The 18,986-nt window shown below is 43.4% G+C and overlaps 1 protein-coding gene across 1 annotated transcript in view; it reads left to right on the plus strand.

The window, feature by feature from the left end:
• LOC149167286 (protein ZINC INDUCED FACILITATOR-LIKE 1-like) overlaps positions 1 to 18,986 on the plus strand; it is a 588,984-nt gene that overhangs the window by 554,674 nt on the left and 15,324 nt on the right. Inside the window, exon 16 of the mRNA XM_089431495.1 lies at positions 24 to 67. Within this exon, the coding sequence (XP_089287621.1) occupies positions 24 to 67 (44 nt within the window). The remainder of the gene's footprint in view (positions 1 to 23; positions 68 to 18,986) is intronic.

The raw sequence follows: 18,986 nt of genomic DNA on the forward strand, positions 1-18,986 counted from the left end.
TTTTGTGTACATGTGTTTTGCAGCTTTGCATGGTCACAAAGGCGTCAAGATGCATCATTCCTTCCAGGTGAAATTTTACATTACCATATTTGAGCATATATTTGTATTTATAAATGTTATTTGCTTCGAGAACATTTATAGAGGGGAAGTATTTGATTATACTACTTGGGAAAGATGATATGAGATCCCCTAAATTTAATAGGAAATTATTTTCATGCCTTGATTTCTTTGTTGAGTAAACAAAATGGAATTTCAGATTGTCTATGCAACATCCACCATAAGTTTCATTGACACAATGGGATAAACGAATCTAAATCTCACCTACCTACTTGTAAAAGTGTCGCAAATTGTTTGATTTTTTGTCGAAAGATCTAAGTGTTAATTTGGAAGCTCAATGACAAATTCCAACCATGGGACGAGTTTCCTCCTTTCAAGAAGACTAATTTTGACTATTGAAGCACTCAATTTGGAGAAGGGAAAGTGTATTTTTGAATTAAAGTCCACATGTGCACATTTGATCAGGTCAGCCCTAAAACAAATTGGACACCCTTGGAAGGCTATAAATATAAGTGACCTCAACCTCATTTGGACATGATCATGAGACATTTTTCTATTCTCTTCTTTGGTTTGGCTTGCATAGGTTTGACACAAGTTCGCGGAGATTGGTTAACACAGGTCTGAAATTGCAAGGTCCGAAGCTCCATCTTTGTTTTTAGAGTTTTGGGTCGCAACTACAGGAATGTCATGGAGAAATTTCAACTGGATCCTTTCAGCCCAATGATGCTTGGGAGCGGGGAGCGGGAGCGAAAACGGGAGCGGGGAGCAGGAGCGAAAATGGGAGCGGGAGCGACCATTTTCAGAAGCTCCCAGTTTGGGAGCGAATCTGGGAGCGATTTTTTAAAAATATATATATATTTTATATTTTTAAATTTTTGATACATATATGTCAACAAAAACATGTAGAATGATGAATTAGACATAAAAAACATAAAAAAACATAGATTGATCATTGAACCATATCACATCAATCATCTAGAAATTATAATCGTCATCAACCATGTCCACAAGTTAGTAAAATACATATTACAACTGCAACATATTGAGTCTCATGAATCATGATTCATCAAATTCAATCTTAAAGTTTCAACTTCAAGCTTTCAAAATTGAAAATTCAATAACATTTATCATCATTGATCACCAAAGTTGTACTTGTAAGCTGAGTTTAACCATTACAAGAAGTAATATCTAAGATATTTCTAAGTCCTAACTTCTAACTGTTAACATGATATGAAATGTTATAAATTTATAAAATGAAACATGAATAATGAAATGAAATGAAATGAAACAACTTTAGTCTTTCACGAAGCATCATATTCATAATTCACAATCATTACCAATGAGTTATAATTGCCAAGGCCCAACTTCAAACTTCAAATTTTCATTGTCACAGTGATATATTGTTTACAAAAAATATCATTATGATATGAAAGAGTCAAGAGTCAAGAGTCAAGGACTCAAAACTCAACAATTATGAAAACTAAAGTCAAATAGAAACTAAAAAAGACAAGTAAACTGTAAATCTACATGTGGCCCTTGCCACGATAGTCTCCAGGAGTATAAGCAGGTTGTGGTGGTCTTCTAGGAGTCTCCTGCACAGACCGATGACCAGAACTAGAACCTCCACGTGAGGGTGTAGATGGAGATGGCGACAGCAAAGGAAAAAGACTCGGACCTCGAGCACTGCTACTGGATGGTGGAGGTGGAGGTCGAGGTGGCATGGCCGCTTCATCTTCATCCCTTACAAGTTCCTCTTCCAGTTCTTCAATATGTACAATGCCATCCTCCAAATTGTCATCCTCTGGGTGATTATCCGAAATTTTATATGTGGGATCCTCATAAGCCCGATCACAGTAATGACTCAACAACCTCAAGTTGTAGTGCACATAAACCAAGCTTTCTGCTCGGTTTTCATTGAGTCTGTTTCTTTTCACATTATGTATGTAGCTGTAGGTGCTCCAACAACTCTCTGCAGAAGAAGTATTTACAACCTGTGAAAGAACTTTTTTTGCCAATTTTGGAAAAAGTCCGTGGCCGCCATATGTTTCCCACCATGTGAGAGTATCAAATCTATCTCTGTCGTCCATTGCATGGAAGTTACCATACAAACCAGTGCCACTGAAGTATTTGCCTATTTCAAGGTGCACAGCTGCACATTCCTCCCTGTCAGGTACCAACTTTTCTAATGCTTCCAAATATCCTTTAGTTACCTCTGGATCTAAATGGGGTTTGGTCCTAACCCCACCCCCTGCTGCAGGTTGGCCCAACCAAGATGTAGAGTAGTATTTTGGCGTAAGGATATACGCCAAGCAATGTAGTGGAAGATTAAGCCTATTCCACCGTTCACACACACAATCATGAATCAGTTTGTACAAGTTGGGATCTCTATTATGAACAATATCTTTTATTTCCCCCAACATGGTATCCATTTGCTCATACACCTCGCCAATCACTGGTTTGTCTGTATCTGCAAACCGAATCATGTGATAAATTGGCTTGGTGAAATCCAATACCTGCCTCACACTTGTCCAAAACTGCCCATCAAGAGCGGCCTCCTCCACCATTTCAAAACCTCCCATGTCAGCTGCATTTGTAGCCCTTTCCTTTAATACCTGCCAATGTGGACTTGATACCATGCTAGCTAATGCCTCTCTTACCTTCAAAAGGCGCCTGAAGGTGAGGTAATAGCTACCAAATCTGGTCTTCGCAATCTTCAACGACTCCAATCTCGAGTGACTGCGGAAAAGGCCATGGGTATTGCTATGATTTGTAATCAATTTTATCATTTGTTTGCCTTTCTTGTACAAATCACCAATCCATTGGTATTGTTCATTTTTGTTCTTGACAATATCATGCAACAGAAGGTTCAATGTGTGAACCAAACATCCAGAACAAAATATGTTGGGGTATTTATCCTCAATAATTGCTCCCACTGCCTTACAATTAGGAGCATTATCAGTGATGACTTGGATGACATTGTATGGGCCAATACGCTCAATTGTTTCAAGTAATGCTTCTGCAATGTTGATGGCGGTCTTGAACTTGTCTGAGTAATCATGTGCAGTTAGAAAGATGGGACCACTAACAGACACAGCAAGAACACTTATCAATGGCTTGCCTTTTACATTTGTCCATCCATCAGATACAATGGACACCCCATGGTCAGTCCAAGAACTTGTCATTCTATTCAAAGAATGTGATATTTTTTCTTTTTTATGATCAAGGCCAGCGGTTCTTGCCTTGTCATACCCAGGGCTGTTGTATCCTTTAGGGGCATCATTTATGGCAAAAACCATTTCGTGCCAATAAGGTGAGCGAAGAACATTGAATGGTATCCCACATGCATAGAGAAACCTGTAAACCTTTGAATCCACATCATTCCTACACCCGTCATCAAGGAAATCTGATATGGTTCTACGCCTTAAAGATGATGACCCTGTGCCTCCATATCCACTGCCTTGGGAGGATGCTGAAGGAGTTCTTTGTGATTGTGAGCTTGGTTCAAAGAAACCCCTTGATTTTTTTGATCTGTATTGGGCTTCCTCCTCTTCCCTTATGTATTTGGCTCTATCCGCTGTTGACACTGCTGTACAAGTTTTGATTCCTATTTGTTTGTCTCCATCCCATGGCCTTTTCCCACACAGGTGTCTTCTAGCACGGGTGTATGAACCTGCGTAATCAGTGTTGCAATGGGGGCAATGAAATTTAGTGGTTCCACCCCCTCTCCCTGTTTCAGCCCTGTTAACATATTTCCACAATGGAGTTTGGTCTTGTTTAGTTTTTTGAGGGTCATGTTCACCCTCCTCCAGCTCCTCCTCACCGGGCTTTTGACCAATTTGACTTTCTCCAGCTTCTTCATCCCCCTCTTCAGTTTGGCCCCTCCGTTTCCTACTCTCCAAAACCATAATAACCATAAAAGGGACTAGGAAGAGGAAAATGCCAAGAAATATAGCCAGGTCCATGGTGTTTGATGTTTGTAGGGTTTTGATTCTTGAATCTGCAAATTAATTTAATGTATTGGGATTAATTAATTTAATTTATTAATTTAATTTAAATTCATGATTTTTAAACTCAATAAACTAAATTAAATTAACTAAATTACTACCTAACTAAATTAAACTAACTAAACTAACTAAATTACTAAGTTACTTACCTCTGCAGGCTTGCTCCTCGCTCCTCGACACTTGCTCCTTGCTCCTCGCTCCTCGACACTTGCTCCTTGCTCCTCGCTCCTTTGCTCTTGCTCTTGCTCCAAGCTCTTGCTCAATGAAGTGATAATGAAATTTTTTTAGGCCCATTGGGCTTTTAAAACAAAAAAAAAAAAAAAAAATTCGATTTTTTTTGGCGTCCGCGGTTGTTTTTTTTTTTTTTTTTTTTTTTTTTTTTTCGCCGGATCACTCCCGGCGCCCGTCGAAACGCTCTCGGAGCGATTTTAATGCCGAGAGCGATCGGGAGCGATCGCTCCCCGATCGCTCTCGGGCGTTAAAAATTGCTCCGGGAGCGACGGAGCGATCGCTCCCTGCAACGCTCCCGAAAATGGCAGGGAGCGCAAATTTTTTTCGGGAGCGCGCTCCCGCCTGGAGAGCGATTCGGGAGCGGGTTCGGGGGGGGGCGCTCCCCCGCAACTATGTTTCAGCCACATGCATGACACATCTTCCCTGCGACTGGAACCTAAAGGTTGAATTTTTTGGTTGACCGAAGTTTTCGCCCATTGACCGCAGAGTTCAACAGTTGACTACAGTCAGTGACAGTTTACTACAGGTTCTTGAATCAGGGTTTTTGGATTATTAGCATGGTTGGGTTCATCTTATGGATATTGTTTAGTTGATTTTGATGGATAGTTGTATGGATGAAGATATGGATCATTGTATTATTTTTTGTTGATTCATTAAATGACAATCTAATAAGAAGAAGAATTTGAAAGGGTTTTCCTCATAGTGGGTTTTGCCTTGGTCTCTGACCAATCCTGGTGTCTCTATGTGTGAATGATTTTCTTCTATTTTTCCTGTTCTGCTACATTGATGATGATGTTTTTCTTTTTAAATATTTTCATATGTCGTTGAATATTGATGTAAATATGAATAATATTGTGATGTTATGGGGTGAATCTGACATGGAAATAATAAAATGCAATTATCAAAGCAAAAAAAATATATCCCTAAGAAAAATTAACATGGTATTGGAGCTAGATTGAAGAAAAGTCATTGAAGATCACCCCTATGAGGACACCTTTGATCCAAGCAAGAGAAGATGGAGGAGACCTAAAAGAATACTAGGGTTTGAAAGAAACCCTAGGAAATTTGATTGTTAGGGTTGATGGATATTATGAGGTTAGGGTTTGGAAGAAACCTTGGATTATGACAAAGATTGGAGATATGCACTCTAGAAACCCTAGTATGATCAATAAGAAGATGTTCGAGCACTTGTGACAGGTTTGATGTAGCCCTAGATGGGATAGTCTCAATTAGACCTTGGTCACCGATGAAGTTGGTTGAAATTTATTAAAGGCAACAAGTGTTATATGGAAAATGGATAGTCATGACTCTTGAAGGTTGGTTCAAGAGACAGATGATCACCTCTCATTGAAGATAAGTACTTTTTTATTTATGTTACTTCTTTATGTCTTTACTTTCGTTTAAATTTATCGATTTGATCATTGATTACACTTCTTGCATGTGTATTTGAGTATTTGGATACTTCTAACCTCCTGATGAGATGTGATAAGTTGATCCTTGTTGAGGATCATCTGAGATGCCGGAGAAAATGGATAGTGCAGGAAGAGAAGTGCTACAGTTGCCCATCACAAGGAAACTGACAAAATACTACAGCTGTCTATGTCAAACAAGAAGGTGCATAGGTATTTGAATACTACAAGGTATATATGATGTGTTGTTTCAATGTTATGCTACAATATTGGGTGGCAAGGTAGCCCAAGGTATGATGAGAATGTATCCTTCACAAATGGCTCATGCATGCATAGTAGAAGGAAGGCCCGACATGTAATCCATGGAGATGGATTCCTAAGGTCGACTAGGGGTAGGCAGTGGAGTATAGAGGCCTTGCTTCTTGATGGCTGGTTTGGCAATGGCGCAGGCAGTGCAGGATTTGATGTACTTCCTGACATCCTGTCGAAAATTCAGCCAATAGGAATACTTTTGCAGTACTTCCACTGTTTTCTTGACCCCAAAATGCCCAGCGGCCCGACTGTAGCGCGCTTCCCAAATCATCTTGGCACGCTTGCTTGAAGGAACACAAAGGTGTCCCAGGTGGCATAACAGAGCATCCAGGAGGTGAAAATCTAGAACTTGCTGACCCTCCAAGAGTGTTTGGTATATGTGGCCGAATTCTGGGTCGCTTTTGTAGAGAAGTGGCCAATCAGAAGTCTCGTGCCCACAAGAGTTGAGCACGGTGGTTAACACCATGATTAGTGGTCGGCTGAGGTAGTCTACAACATTATTGGTGCTACCCTTCTTATACTTGATATTTAAAATGGAACTGTTGCAAGTATGTGGACCACTTCTGATGGCAATCATTTTGCAACTTCCCTTGCATATGTATGAACTATAGGGGTCGGTGGTCTGTGTGGATGACCGTTTCCTTCCCCAAAATGTAATGCTTCCATTGTTGGCACACCTGCACAATGGAATACATCTCTTTGTCATAAGTGGGATACTTCCGGACTGTGTTTGAAAGTGTCTCACTGTGATATGCCACTGGATGCTCCTGTTGAGTAAGGACTGCCCCAATAGCATAGTCAGAGGCATTTGTCTCAATCTCAAATGGTTGTTGCAAGTTTGGTAATGTGAGCACTGGTGCATAGCAGAGGCGATGTTTCAACTCTGCGAATGCCTTTTGTTGAGATTTAGACCAAAAGAATTTTTCTTTCGCTCCTCCCTTGGTGACTTGACTCAAGGGCCAAGTGATATGAGAGAATCCCAACACGAACCTGTGGTAGAAATTGGCAAGACCCAAAAAGTTGTGGAGCTCTGTCAGAGTGGTTGGGGCTAGCTAATCCCGAATGACTTGGATCTTCGCTGGATCCACGTGCACCCCCTGTTCATCAATAATGTATCCCAGATACTGAACCTGGTCATGCCAAAAGTGCATTTCTCCAAATTGGCACGTAGCTTGTGTTGCTGTAGTGTTTGGAGAACCTGTCAGATGTGGTGGAGGTGCTCTTCCTAACTCTAGCTAAAGATCAGGATGTCATCCAAGTAAACCACTACAAATGAGTTGGTGAATGGCCACAAGATATCATGCATCGGCCTCATGAAGGTTGCAGGAGCATTCGTCAACTCGAAAGGCATAACCAACCATTTGAAAAGGCCCTCCTTGGCTTTGAAGGAAGTCTTCCACACATCGGAGGGTTCGATTGGTACCTGGTGATATCCGGACTTCAAGTCTATCTTGTTAAAATATTTTTCCCCCTTGAGTTGGTCAAAAAGGTCATCAATTCGTGGGATCAGGTACCTATTCCGGACAATGATCTTGTTCAGCACCCGATAGTCATTACAGAGTCTCCAAGTCCCATCCTTCTTTTGTACCAACACGATCGAGCTCCCAAAGGGCGATGAACTCAGTCGGATGTGACCTTTCTGTAGCAGCTCCTGAATCTGTCTCGTGATTTCATCGTTCTCCAGAGTGGAGCACCGATAGATTGGTCCTTTGGGAAACAACGCACCTGGGGTCAAATCAATGGAGTGCTTGACCTGATAGTGCAAAGGCACCCCTGCAGGGGAGGTGAAGATGTCCTCGTACTCCTCCACGACCTTGTCCATCTATTGTTGTCGTGCGGAGGGGCCCTGTTTGGAGGTCGTGGCCACCGTCTTCTTCTTTTCCTGAGGGCATATCATCAGGAAAACAAATTTCCCAGTTTTGGAAATGAGCTTACTGCATTGTTTTGCAGTAACCAAAGAGATGGCGGTAGGTGGTGCTACCTCCGGTATCATGTACAACTTATTTCCCAAAATAACAATAACAGCGCAAGGCCTTGAATCATACACAACATGTCACTTCCACGAGTATGGTTGGCGTAATAATACATAACAAACATCAAGGGGAGAAACGTCACATAATACCTCATCCGTGAAGGGCTTAATGCTGTATGGAAGGCGACACTGTTGGCTCACACGAAGATCATGTCCTTGGTGAAGCCACCCGATGGTGTATGGTTGTGGGTGTGCGGTGGTCGGTAAGCCCAACCGCTTCACGACCTTTGCCAAAATGAGGTTCTTTTGGTTCCCGTTGTCGACAATGAACTGTAGCAGGGAACCCTTTACCCACATCTGGGAGTGGAAGAGGCGCTTCTCCTCCTCTGGATCTTCGAGTTCCTCCTTATGGATCTTTGTGGTGGAATAGTGGCGTTGGGCTCCGCATCGATAATCTGTTTCCCTTTGTCATTCCCCTTGTTGGGTTCTGACTCAGAGTCAGAACATGCATCTGATTCTGAAGCCTTCAGCTTGGCCACCAGTGACTGCTTAGCCCGACACTCACTTGTGTTGTGAGTGAAGCTCTTATGGAACTCACACCACTTTCCCGTGTCCTTCTTCAGTTTCTCGGTGTTGTTCTTTGCTTACGGCTTTGGCGGGTTGTCTTCAGCCGCCTCGCCTTGGCTTTGTCCTTTGTTTTGTTGTTAGGGGGCACATTTCCCTTGCTTTGGATTTGCAGATCCAAAGTCTCGCTTCTTCTATTTAAACATTTGCTCGATCTTGACGGTGTAGCAGTACATCCTTCCGAGCGAGGAGTTGTCCAGGAACTCCATCTCATCTTGGATGTACCTGTGTAGGCAGCGGCAGTGCTTGAGTACCAAATGTTTCTCAGAATCCTTGATACCCAACTTCGTGCGAAGGGTATGAAAAACATTGGTAAACTCCGACACATCTTGGTCCCTTCCCTGCCGCAACATTTTCCACTTTATGTATTTATCCTCATAGCTCCCGACAGGGTAGTACTGCTCCTTGATGGCAACCCGGAATGAATTCCAAGTGGGTGCAGCTGAAAACAGTGAGGTTGTACTTTCATCCTTCTGCCCACAGTAGGTTTCCCACTAGTGTTTAACATGGGGGCCGACTTTGAGAAGAGAAAAAGTAATCTTTTCTTGGCTGGAAAAATTATGTACAGAAAAAATATTCTTCTAGCGGATTTAACCATTTATCTATAGCGTCTGCATCTATTTAGCTCTCAAATATGGGAATGTCAAAGTTTACTTGTACCTTAAAAGGAGTGGAGCCTCGAGAGTGGCTATTGGATGTGGATGTGCATCATCGTGTTCCTTTGTTTCTCAAGGGCCTCCTCGAGCAACATTTTGATATGATCTCCTACCCCCTCGTCTTTCTTTTCTTCCCCCATGGGCGGCCTTCGGGGTTTGCGAGGCTGATCTTGCAAAGGTTCAACTAGATCGAGCCCTAACTCCTTATATCCCGACCTTGTTGGGGACATGCAAAGAAAAACGGAGAAAGAGCAAACTGCTCTGATACCACTGATCTGGATTTAAACAAGAATGCAACAAATTATAGATATAACCATAAATACAAAGATGCAATAGAAATAACACTTCATTGCATTAATATCAAATACTAGAATATTCTTACAAACATAATGGAAATAAGATTAGCTCGGGCGATGGTAGCTTATCTTTGGGAAGAGATGTGGCGGCTACATGCCTCTGAACTGTGTTACAATGAGGCTCAAAGGCCTGTTTATTATTGAGAAACAATGGAAAACCCTAAACATCCAAAAACCTAACCCTAGGAGATGAAGTGCCAAACTATGGGCCCCGTTTGGGTAAATTGGTACATCAACTTCTCGGGTCGCAACTTTGGCATACTCTGATGCCACTGATCCAGATTTAAACAGGAACGCAACAAATTACAGATATAACCATAAATACAAAGATGCAGTAGAAATAACACTACATTTTATTAATATCAAATACCGAAATGTGCTTACAAACATAATGAAAATAAGATTAGCTCGGGCGATGGTAGCTTATCTCTGAGAAGAGATGTGGCGGCTACATGCCTCTGAATTGTGTTACAATGAGGCTCAAAGGCCTATTTATTATTGAGAAACAATGGAAAACCCTAAACATCCAAAAACCTAACCCTAGGAGATGAAGCACCAAACTATGGGTCTCGTAACTCGTTTGGGTAAATTGGTACATCAACTTCCCGGGGCCGTAACTTTGGCATACGATCTCCGGTTGATGAGCACAATACCTCGTTAAAAAGATCTATCCAAGGACTACAACTTTCGAATGACCAACATTGGTATATCACCCATGTTGGTCCCGGTTTTCCCAAAAAACATCATTTAGGGCCTCAAAACAGCTCCGGAAGTTCAAGACCCGAAGAAATGCCAAAAATAGTAAATTGTGCTACAAATAAGGAAACCGAAAAATTGAAAGAAATAATGGTGGGGGTCCAAGTGGAATAGGCGGGTGGCCACCAATATCCACTTGGATCAATTATTCCTGATTTGGAGGCACGTGGAAAGACAGTCGTGGTAGCAGAGATGGGGGGACCAAGGAGTAAGGAAGATGCAACATTTGATAGCCTCTTGAAGGCTTTGAATGAAGTGGCTAGGGGACAGAAGGAGATGCTGGAGGAGATCAAGCAGTGAAACAAGGACAAGGGCCTCCATTGTGAGTTCCTTCTTGGAGAGACGTCGGGAGCCTCATAGCAGTACAACCATCCTTCATCGGCCACTCACCCACCAACTTATAGTGGGCCATCTAGAACCACGTTGCCTGCTTTCTTACCATCAACACCTAGTGAGCATGGAGGACCAGATGAGTCAATGCCCATGGGGGATTTCTTCAAGTAATGGCAAGCCATGGGGGAGGATTTCAAAGTGGCCCTGTCATTCAGAGATTATTGTCAGCACAAACAGAATGAGAAGGGTAGGTACAATGGAGGGAAAAATTCATAGAACTCAGAGCTATAGCACACTGTTGGGAGGATGTATGTTCCCACATATGATGACTCTTCCAAGAGAACAGCTCGAGCTTGTGTGGAGAAGCTAGATACTTATTTCCAGCTAAATTGGATGACAGAGATGGAGGCCATCAAAATGGATACCCTAGCACATGAGTGGTCGTTTCATGGGCTATCCACATTGGTACATGCCAGTGTGAATTCATATGAGGACTTCACCCGAAGAGTGGTGGAGCGTTTTGATAAAAGGGATCTTGAGGCTCACTTTAGAGAGTTGAATCAACTTAGACAAATAGGCTAGCCGAAGCACTACATATCAAAATTTTTGAGAGTTTCAGTTATGGTGCTAGACCTCTCAGAGGCTAGGAGGGTGTACACTTTCATAGAGGGGTTGTTAGAGCCACTGCGTGGACTGGTGAAGTCACGTAGGCCCTTGACTTTATAGGAGGCAGTGACTTGCACTAGGGACTTGCAGGGGCCCATCCCCAAGACCAGGGCACATTTTCCCTCACGCACTCCCTACCCACAGAAGGGAGGTGACACCAGAGCCCCACCACCGAGAGCCAACCAGGGGCGTGGACAGATGGATGAGGAGACCCGAAGAGACCTCCAGAGGAGGAAGTTGTGTTTTACCTGTCAGGAACCATGGGCTCCAGGTCATAGATGTGTAGCGAGCAAGGCCCACTACATTGAGGTTTTCTCTGACAATGATGGGGAGGATGATGCATACTTGGAGATGGGTGGGGATGACAGCTCATGGTAGACAGATAAGGGGCCACCACCACCACCACCACCCCCACAAGGGGGAGCTACTTTTTCTCCATCAGGAGGGGTCCTTGCATCTCTATGTGGGGTACCCAATTTTTTGACTATGAGGATTAGGGGCATCGTGCAAGGGCACCGTGTTTCAGTTTTTGTAGACAATGGGGCTACCCACAACTTCATTGATGCACAAATGGTCCAGAGGAGGGGTATCACAACTGAGGAGTTTGAGGGTTTTTCGGTTCTAGTGCCAAGTGATAGAACCATGTAGTGCACACATTATGTTCCAGCTCTGACAGTGACCATGGGGAACTACTCAATGACAAATCACTTCTTCGTGGTAGATGTGTCGGACACCAATGTGGTGCTGGGCATCCAATGCCTCTATTCTCTTGGCAGAGTCACTACTAATTTGAAGAGGTTGAAGATGGATTTCATAGGGCCAGATGGAAAACCAGTTTTGCTATGGGGTATGCAGTCACACCCTCCTCAAACTATTTCGGCCCATGAGATGGAGGCGGATCTGAGACATGGGGACATTGAGTGGCCTGTGGAGTTGAGGATTTCAGAGGCTGGAGGGCAAGTCATGTTAATTTTTCAGATTGCTCTATGATGTATCAATTACTTTAGCCCAATTTACTTCTTCATTAACAATGCATCCAATTAATAACAATGTAACCAGTCATAAACTGTAACTGAAGATAGAACAATGTATGCAATGACAAAGAAGACAACAACACAACCATAAGAGACAGCAGATTGGTCCAAGACCAGGGAAAACCCCTGTAAGGGTGAAACCCTTTCAAATCTTCTTCTTTAATAGATCGTCATAAAAAAATTTCAACAGAGAGTACAATGATCCCAATACATATGATTGCAGTGGAGATTTACAAATCAGATCTACAAATATACAAATCTATATCATAGCAGAGAGATACCCAGATCTAACAAATCACTGAAGCCAACTGAAGGCAACTGTCAAACCCAAATTCAAAACCCTGGACGCTCTCAGCAAAATTGACTGCGTGCATCTGAAACTCCATGGACGCTCTCTCTGCCACTTTGTGAGGGCATCTGTAACTACTCGGATGCTCTCAGGAAGACCCTGTGCGTGCGTTTGGGGTCAAACTCACAAGATATGCTCTAAAACCCTTAAATGATCTCTTCTAGTTGCTATGCAAGTGTTCAGGACAACTTGGACACTCTCAAGACCACTCTGTGCGAGCGTCCGAGGATCGACACCTTCAGGTCTGTGTTCGAAACTCTGGACGCTCTCATAAGATTTTGTGCCAGTGTTTAGGGGTCTCTGGACATTGTCTTGACCACTGTGTGCCAGTGTCTAGGGACTAAAATGCCTAGTTCTGTGCCAGCGTCTAGGAATAAAAAAGCCCTAGATCAGAGCGAGCTTTGCTTCTGTGATTTCAGACCCTTCCACGAACTCCCTTCGTCAGACCTATGTGAACTAAGACAAAAGAGAAGAATAGAAGATGGCTTGATAAATGTGATGAAATGAGCTTGAGGTTGCTTCTATTTATAGCCTTTCCTAAGGGTCCACTTGGGGTTGACGCCGACCTAACCAATTCCACATGTGCTTAGGACCGACCCATTCCATAATACATGTATGAATAACAATAATTCAAAAATCAACTTCCGCTTGCCCAAATAGGGTGATGTTTAGATCGATTTTGGTCCTCTCAAAAAGAGAAATTTAATGCAAGCATCATCTCGGTCATATGAGCTGTCCAATGTGGAATTTGACCCTAGTTGCAAAAATTAACAGGTCAAGCCAAGCCACCGCACCCAGATATACAAGCCATTTTGGACAAGTATCTGGTAGTGTTTGGAGACATACCGTCAGGTCAACCACCTGACCGAGGAGTTGAGCATACCATTGCGTTGGAGCTGGGGGTACAGGTAGTGATTACTACTCCTTACCGACATCCCAAGGCATATCAAGATGAGATAAAGAGGGTTATTCATGGGTTGCTGGCACTTGGGCACATCAGGCTCAGCTCTAGCCCTTTTGTTTCATCAGTTGTTCTAGTGAAGAAGAAGGATAGGTCCCTACAAATGTGCATTGACTATAGGGCCCTTAACAAGAAGACCATGAAGAATTGATACCCTATCCCACGCATAGATGAGTTGATGGACGAGCTGAGGGGGGCAAAATTCTTCACCAAGATTGATCTACGCTCAGGGTACCACCAGATCAGGATGAGGGACTAGGATGTCCCTAAGACCGCTTTCAGGTGCCACTATGGGCACTTCAAGTTCCTGGTTATGCCCTTTGGCATAACCAATGCACCAACCACTTTCGAGTATTTTGAATGAACCATGTGTTTCATGGGGAGTTTCAAAAGTTTGTGTTGGCGTTCTTTGATGACATCTTGATCTACATCCGCACATGGGAGGAGCACTTGCAACACTTAGAGACAATGTCGCACATACTGGAGGAGCAACAGTTCTATGCGAAGTTGTCGAAGTGTGAATTCAGCTTGACAAAGATGCTCTACCTAGGGCACATCATTGGGGAGGATGAAGTTAGAGTCCATGGGGAGAAGATTAGGGACATCCGGGATTGGCCAGAGCTCATGAATGTGACAGAGTTGAGAGGATTTGTGGGCATCTACACTTACTACAAGAAGTTCGTAAAGGGCTTCTCTCAGTTGGCAGCACCCCTCACTGATCTGACGAAGAAGGGGGCTTTTGAGTGGACAGCTACAGCGCAGGAGGCTTTTGATTGCCTCAAACAGATCATGAGGCATTGTCTCGTATTGACACTTCCAGATTTCACCCAACCCTTTGTGTTGGAGTGTGATGCATCCAGAGAGGGTATTAGCACAGTTTTGATGCAGGGAGTGCACCCCATAGCTTTCGAGAGTCGAAAGCTATTACCCGATGAGAGGTTGTATTCCATTTATGACAAGGAGATGCTAGCCATTATGCATGTGTTATCCAAGTTCGGATAGTACTTGGTGGGGAATTGGTTCAGGGTCAAGACAGACCATAACAACGTTAAGTTTCTCTTGGAGCAGAAGCAGTTGCAAGAGAGGCAGCAGAAGTGGTTGAGTAAGCTCCAAGCGTACGACTTTGACATCGAGTATGTCAGAGGGAAGAACAATGTGGTGGAAGATTCGTTGTCCAGGAGACTGATTGCCCTTTCGTTGATGAGCATGGCCCTCGATTGGAGAACGTAGTTACTGGTGGATTACTCCAAGGATCGATTTGCATGTGAGGTCCTTGATGGGGTAATGATAGAGGACCAGTACAAGGTGATGAACGAGGTGATTTACTACAGAGACCGGATTTACTTGGTGCCTAACTCCCAACTTAGGGAGAAGATTTTACAGGCTTCCCATGACTCACTACTAGTCAGGCACTAGGGGTTCACAAAGACTTACAGGACCATCAGGGAACATTTTCTGTGGAGGGGCCTGAAGGATGACATTCTGAGGCATGTTAGGGAGTGTGACACATGCCAGAGGAACAAGGGTGAGCAGTCACACCCTGTTGGGTTGCTACAACCTCTTCCTATCCCTGAGGGGAAATGGGAGAGTATATTGATGGAATTCATTACCAGGTTGCCCACAATACAGGGCAAAAACTGCATTTACGTGGTGGTTGATTGGCTGACGAAGTTTGCGTATTTCTTTGCCATCTCAGCGCAGTACTCGGCCTCATAGGTGGCTAAATTGTTTTTCAAGGAAGTGTTTCAACTACATGGTCTTCCGAAGACCATTGTCAGTGATAGGGACACCAGGTTGATGGGGGGATTTTGGCAGGAGCTATTCCAACTGGTGGGCATTGATCTCACTTCGAGCACTAGTTACCACCGTCACACAGACGGGCAAATAGAGATAGTCAACAAATGGCTGGAGGGTTACTTGCGTAACTATGTGACAGGCCATCAACGAGCATGGATACAGTGGTTACATTTGGGAGAGTACTGTTACAACACCACATACCACATGTCCATAGGTATGTCCCCATTCTGAGCTCTATATGGTTATGATGCATTGTCTTTTGCTAATGTGATGTTTGGAGACAACAAGGCCCCTAGGGCCAAGGATTGGATATAGGAGAGCTAAGACATTTTACGGGCTCTCAAGGACAACATGCAAACAACCCAGAACCAACAGAAATTTTATGCAGACAGGGGTAGAGTCGAGAGATAGTTTGAGGTAGGGGACTTGGTCTTCTTGAGGCTTCAACCGTACAGGAAATCTTCGCTCAAGCAGAAGGGGGCCGAGAAGCTCAAACCTCACTTTTATGGGCCATATAGAGTCACTCGTAGAGTTGGGGAGGTGGTATATGAGTTGGAGCTACCCCGGGTAGTCGGATACACAACAGGTAACAACAGCTGCCGAGTTACCTCCTACAGATGATGAGGGGCACATAATTCTGGAGCCTGAGGCTATTTTGCATACTCAGGAGAGGCATTTGAGCAGGGTCATCAAAGAGTTCCTGATCAGATGGAGGAGCCTACCAGATGAGGATGCCACTTGGGAAGGGGAGCAAATACTTCAGCATCCTTCATTACAGTTTCTTGAAGACAAGCAACGTTTTGGCGGGGAGGACTGTGATATTCCCACTTAGCATTATTGCTAAGTGAAATATCAATTTTGATAAATTTTGTCTTTATTCATGTTGACACTTAGGAAATGTGGGTTTAAAGGCCCCACATTTAACTTTGATTAAAAGCAAGCTCAAACATCAGATGAGAAGGAGAATATCGAGCCCCTAGTGGAGCGTGGGGGCCACACTTGGAGAATTTCAGCCCACATGGAGAATACGCATGCGTTGGAGGGAAATTCGGTGGGAGGAAATTGAGGAGGGCCCACATGAGGGCATTGGAGGCATCTTGACAAAAAGGAAAGGATGGCACTCATTTGGTCATTCAATCATCTATTCAGAAATTGTGTCTTTGACATAACACGCTTAAGCTTAAGCCAAGTCTGCTGTTTTTTTTAGCACATGAGTGTCTCCGAGCATAAATCTCAACCCTTGCTTCGGTGGACTTCGAGTGCCATCCCAAGGAGGGAGTTCCATCCTTTTCTAGTTGTTCCAGTAGTGGGGTGCAAGTTTTGTGTGGAGGAGACTCAACCAGCAGCGCAGGGACTGTGCAGTGCTTGTAGGAGGCTCACTTGGGAGATGAGTTGTGAAGGGAGTTTGGGATTGAGGTTTGAGGAGGATTCCGGGAGAGCCTTTGCTTGGAGTTTGCAGCCATTTTTGGGAGTATTTGCAGCAGGATAGACAGAGGGTGAAATTTCCCAGTAGAAAATCCATAGAGACAAAAGAGTGTCAAATTTCCAGGGTCAACCATAGCCCAATTCCTTCATGGGTTATTCTAGGTATATTGAGGAGAGTCCACGGTTATTTCCCGGAATTTTCTGAGCACTACAAGAGGCCCTAGCCACATATTTTATCATGCAACAACCTATTTCTGGGCAGTTCAGCATAGAGCCATGAGACAGAGAAGAAACGTACTTGAGGGGGATTTCCTATTGTTCATTTGTGCTTAGCCAACTTGCCTTGAGCAAGCCCAGGTGCACTCTTTCCAGCACCTAATTGTACCCTTTCAGAATTTATTGAAATGGCTCAACATCGCAATTTTGGTGCATTTTTGCGATCTAATTCGTGTGTTTAAATTTTGTGGCTTTTTTTATATGTTTGCTTTGCATATTTACTATAAATTTTCCCTAGGAACATTACATGTGTGTTGCCTTATTATGAGATATGCCATGATATTTTTGGCTGAGAAGTTCGTAGCTGTAAGCACGACCAAGGTTGAGTACGATGTTGCTAGCATGACTTGTTGTGAGGCAGGTTGAAGAAGTTCTTTGGAGAGTTGTTTGAGCAGGTTTTGGAAATGACAGGGATACATTATGATAATATTGAGTGGGATCTGATTGACAGGGAATCTTGTATATAGCTGCAACTAAGATCTCTTCATATATTGAGATAACGCTTTCATACGAGACAAGCTTAGGCTTGTGGTTGCTGCCTTAGTGAGAGGGAGGATGAATAAAGTATCCTTTTTGTGATATATATATATATATATATATATATACATATATATATATATATATATGATTTGATTGTGACATGATGATTAACCAGGTACCAGATATGAGCACAATGATATGTTTCTGATTTACAAAGAGCGGGACTGATTGAGAACATAGAGCCAACTCTTCCCCCCTGTCTGAGCTCCTAGGGTGTGGAATTGAGATGGAGGGTTCCTGGGGTTGAGGGAACTCTAGACAATAGGTGTGTGTGATCCCTACTCTTGTAGTAGGTTGGGTATCTCCCCTATTGTTATCCATAGGGTGTGGGTGATCCTTTTCTATTTTGACAAGCCAGGGATCTCCGCCTATCTTGTTGTATGCAGAGTATACCCCAGTTGGCATCATACCCACAAGTTGGGCTTGTTGGGATTGACCCTCCGCGTCTGGCCAATGGGTTGAGGAGGATTGAGGGTGTGTGATCCTTACCTTTGGTAAGTCAGGTATCTCACCCAAGCTCGGATTATGATGCAGGTGTTCTACCACATGACTATTGAGTGCCATTGTTGGGAAGATCAGTGGGAAATACGATGGGTTGAGATGTGCTCCCCTATATCACTTGTTTCTCAATATGGGGTTGAAGATGTTTTGCTCCCCCATGAGATTTTGAGTTGAGATGTGCTCCCCAATGTGGTTATGAGATGAGATGTGCTCCCTGATGATCTACTCTTTGATGTTTCCTGGGTGGTAGCATTGTGCTCCCTGCTATAAGTCATTTCAGGTTGAGACTGAGCTCCCTAATGTAGATTTAGGTTGAGATGTGATATTTGATATTATTTCGGATTGATATGTGCTCTTCGACATGATAGGGGGTGGTAGGTTGGGCTCTCCTTCGATGTCAAATTCTTCTTCTTATATATTTGAGAATTTTCAGCATATGAGAAAGGACAATCAAGAGATAAGAAGGAATAAGCAAGAGATGAGTGGAGATGAGAAGTGATGGCATTTGATGACGAGATACTTGAGATTGGATATGATTCGATAATAGCATTCTTGCGATGATTACATGATGCAGTTGGAATTTCTTCCCAGCTAAGAGGGAGTGTCAATTTGGTAGCTCAATGACAAATTCCAACCATGGTACGTGATTCCTCCTTTCGAGAGGACCAATTTTGACAAGGGAAAGAGTATTTTTGAATTAAAGCCCACATGTGCACATTTGATCAGG

This window comes from Pinus tabuliformis, chromosome 5_1 (genome assembly GCF_031772625.1).
Source record: "Pinus tabuliformis cultivar Carrire ecotype Pingquan chromosome 5_1, CPIR1, whole genome shotgun sequence".
NCBI lineage: Eukaryota > Viridiplantae > Streptophyta > Pinopsida > Pinales > Pinaceae > Pinus > Pinus tabuliformis.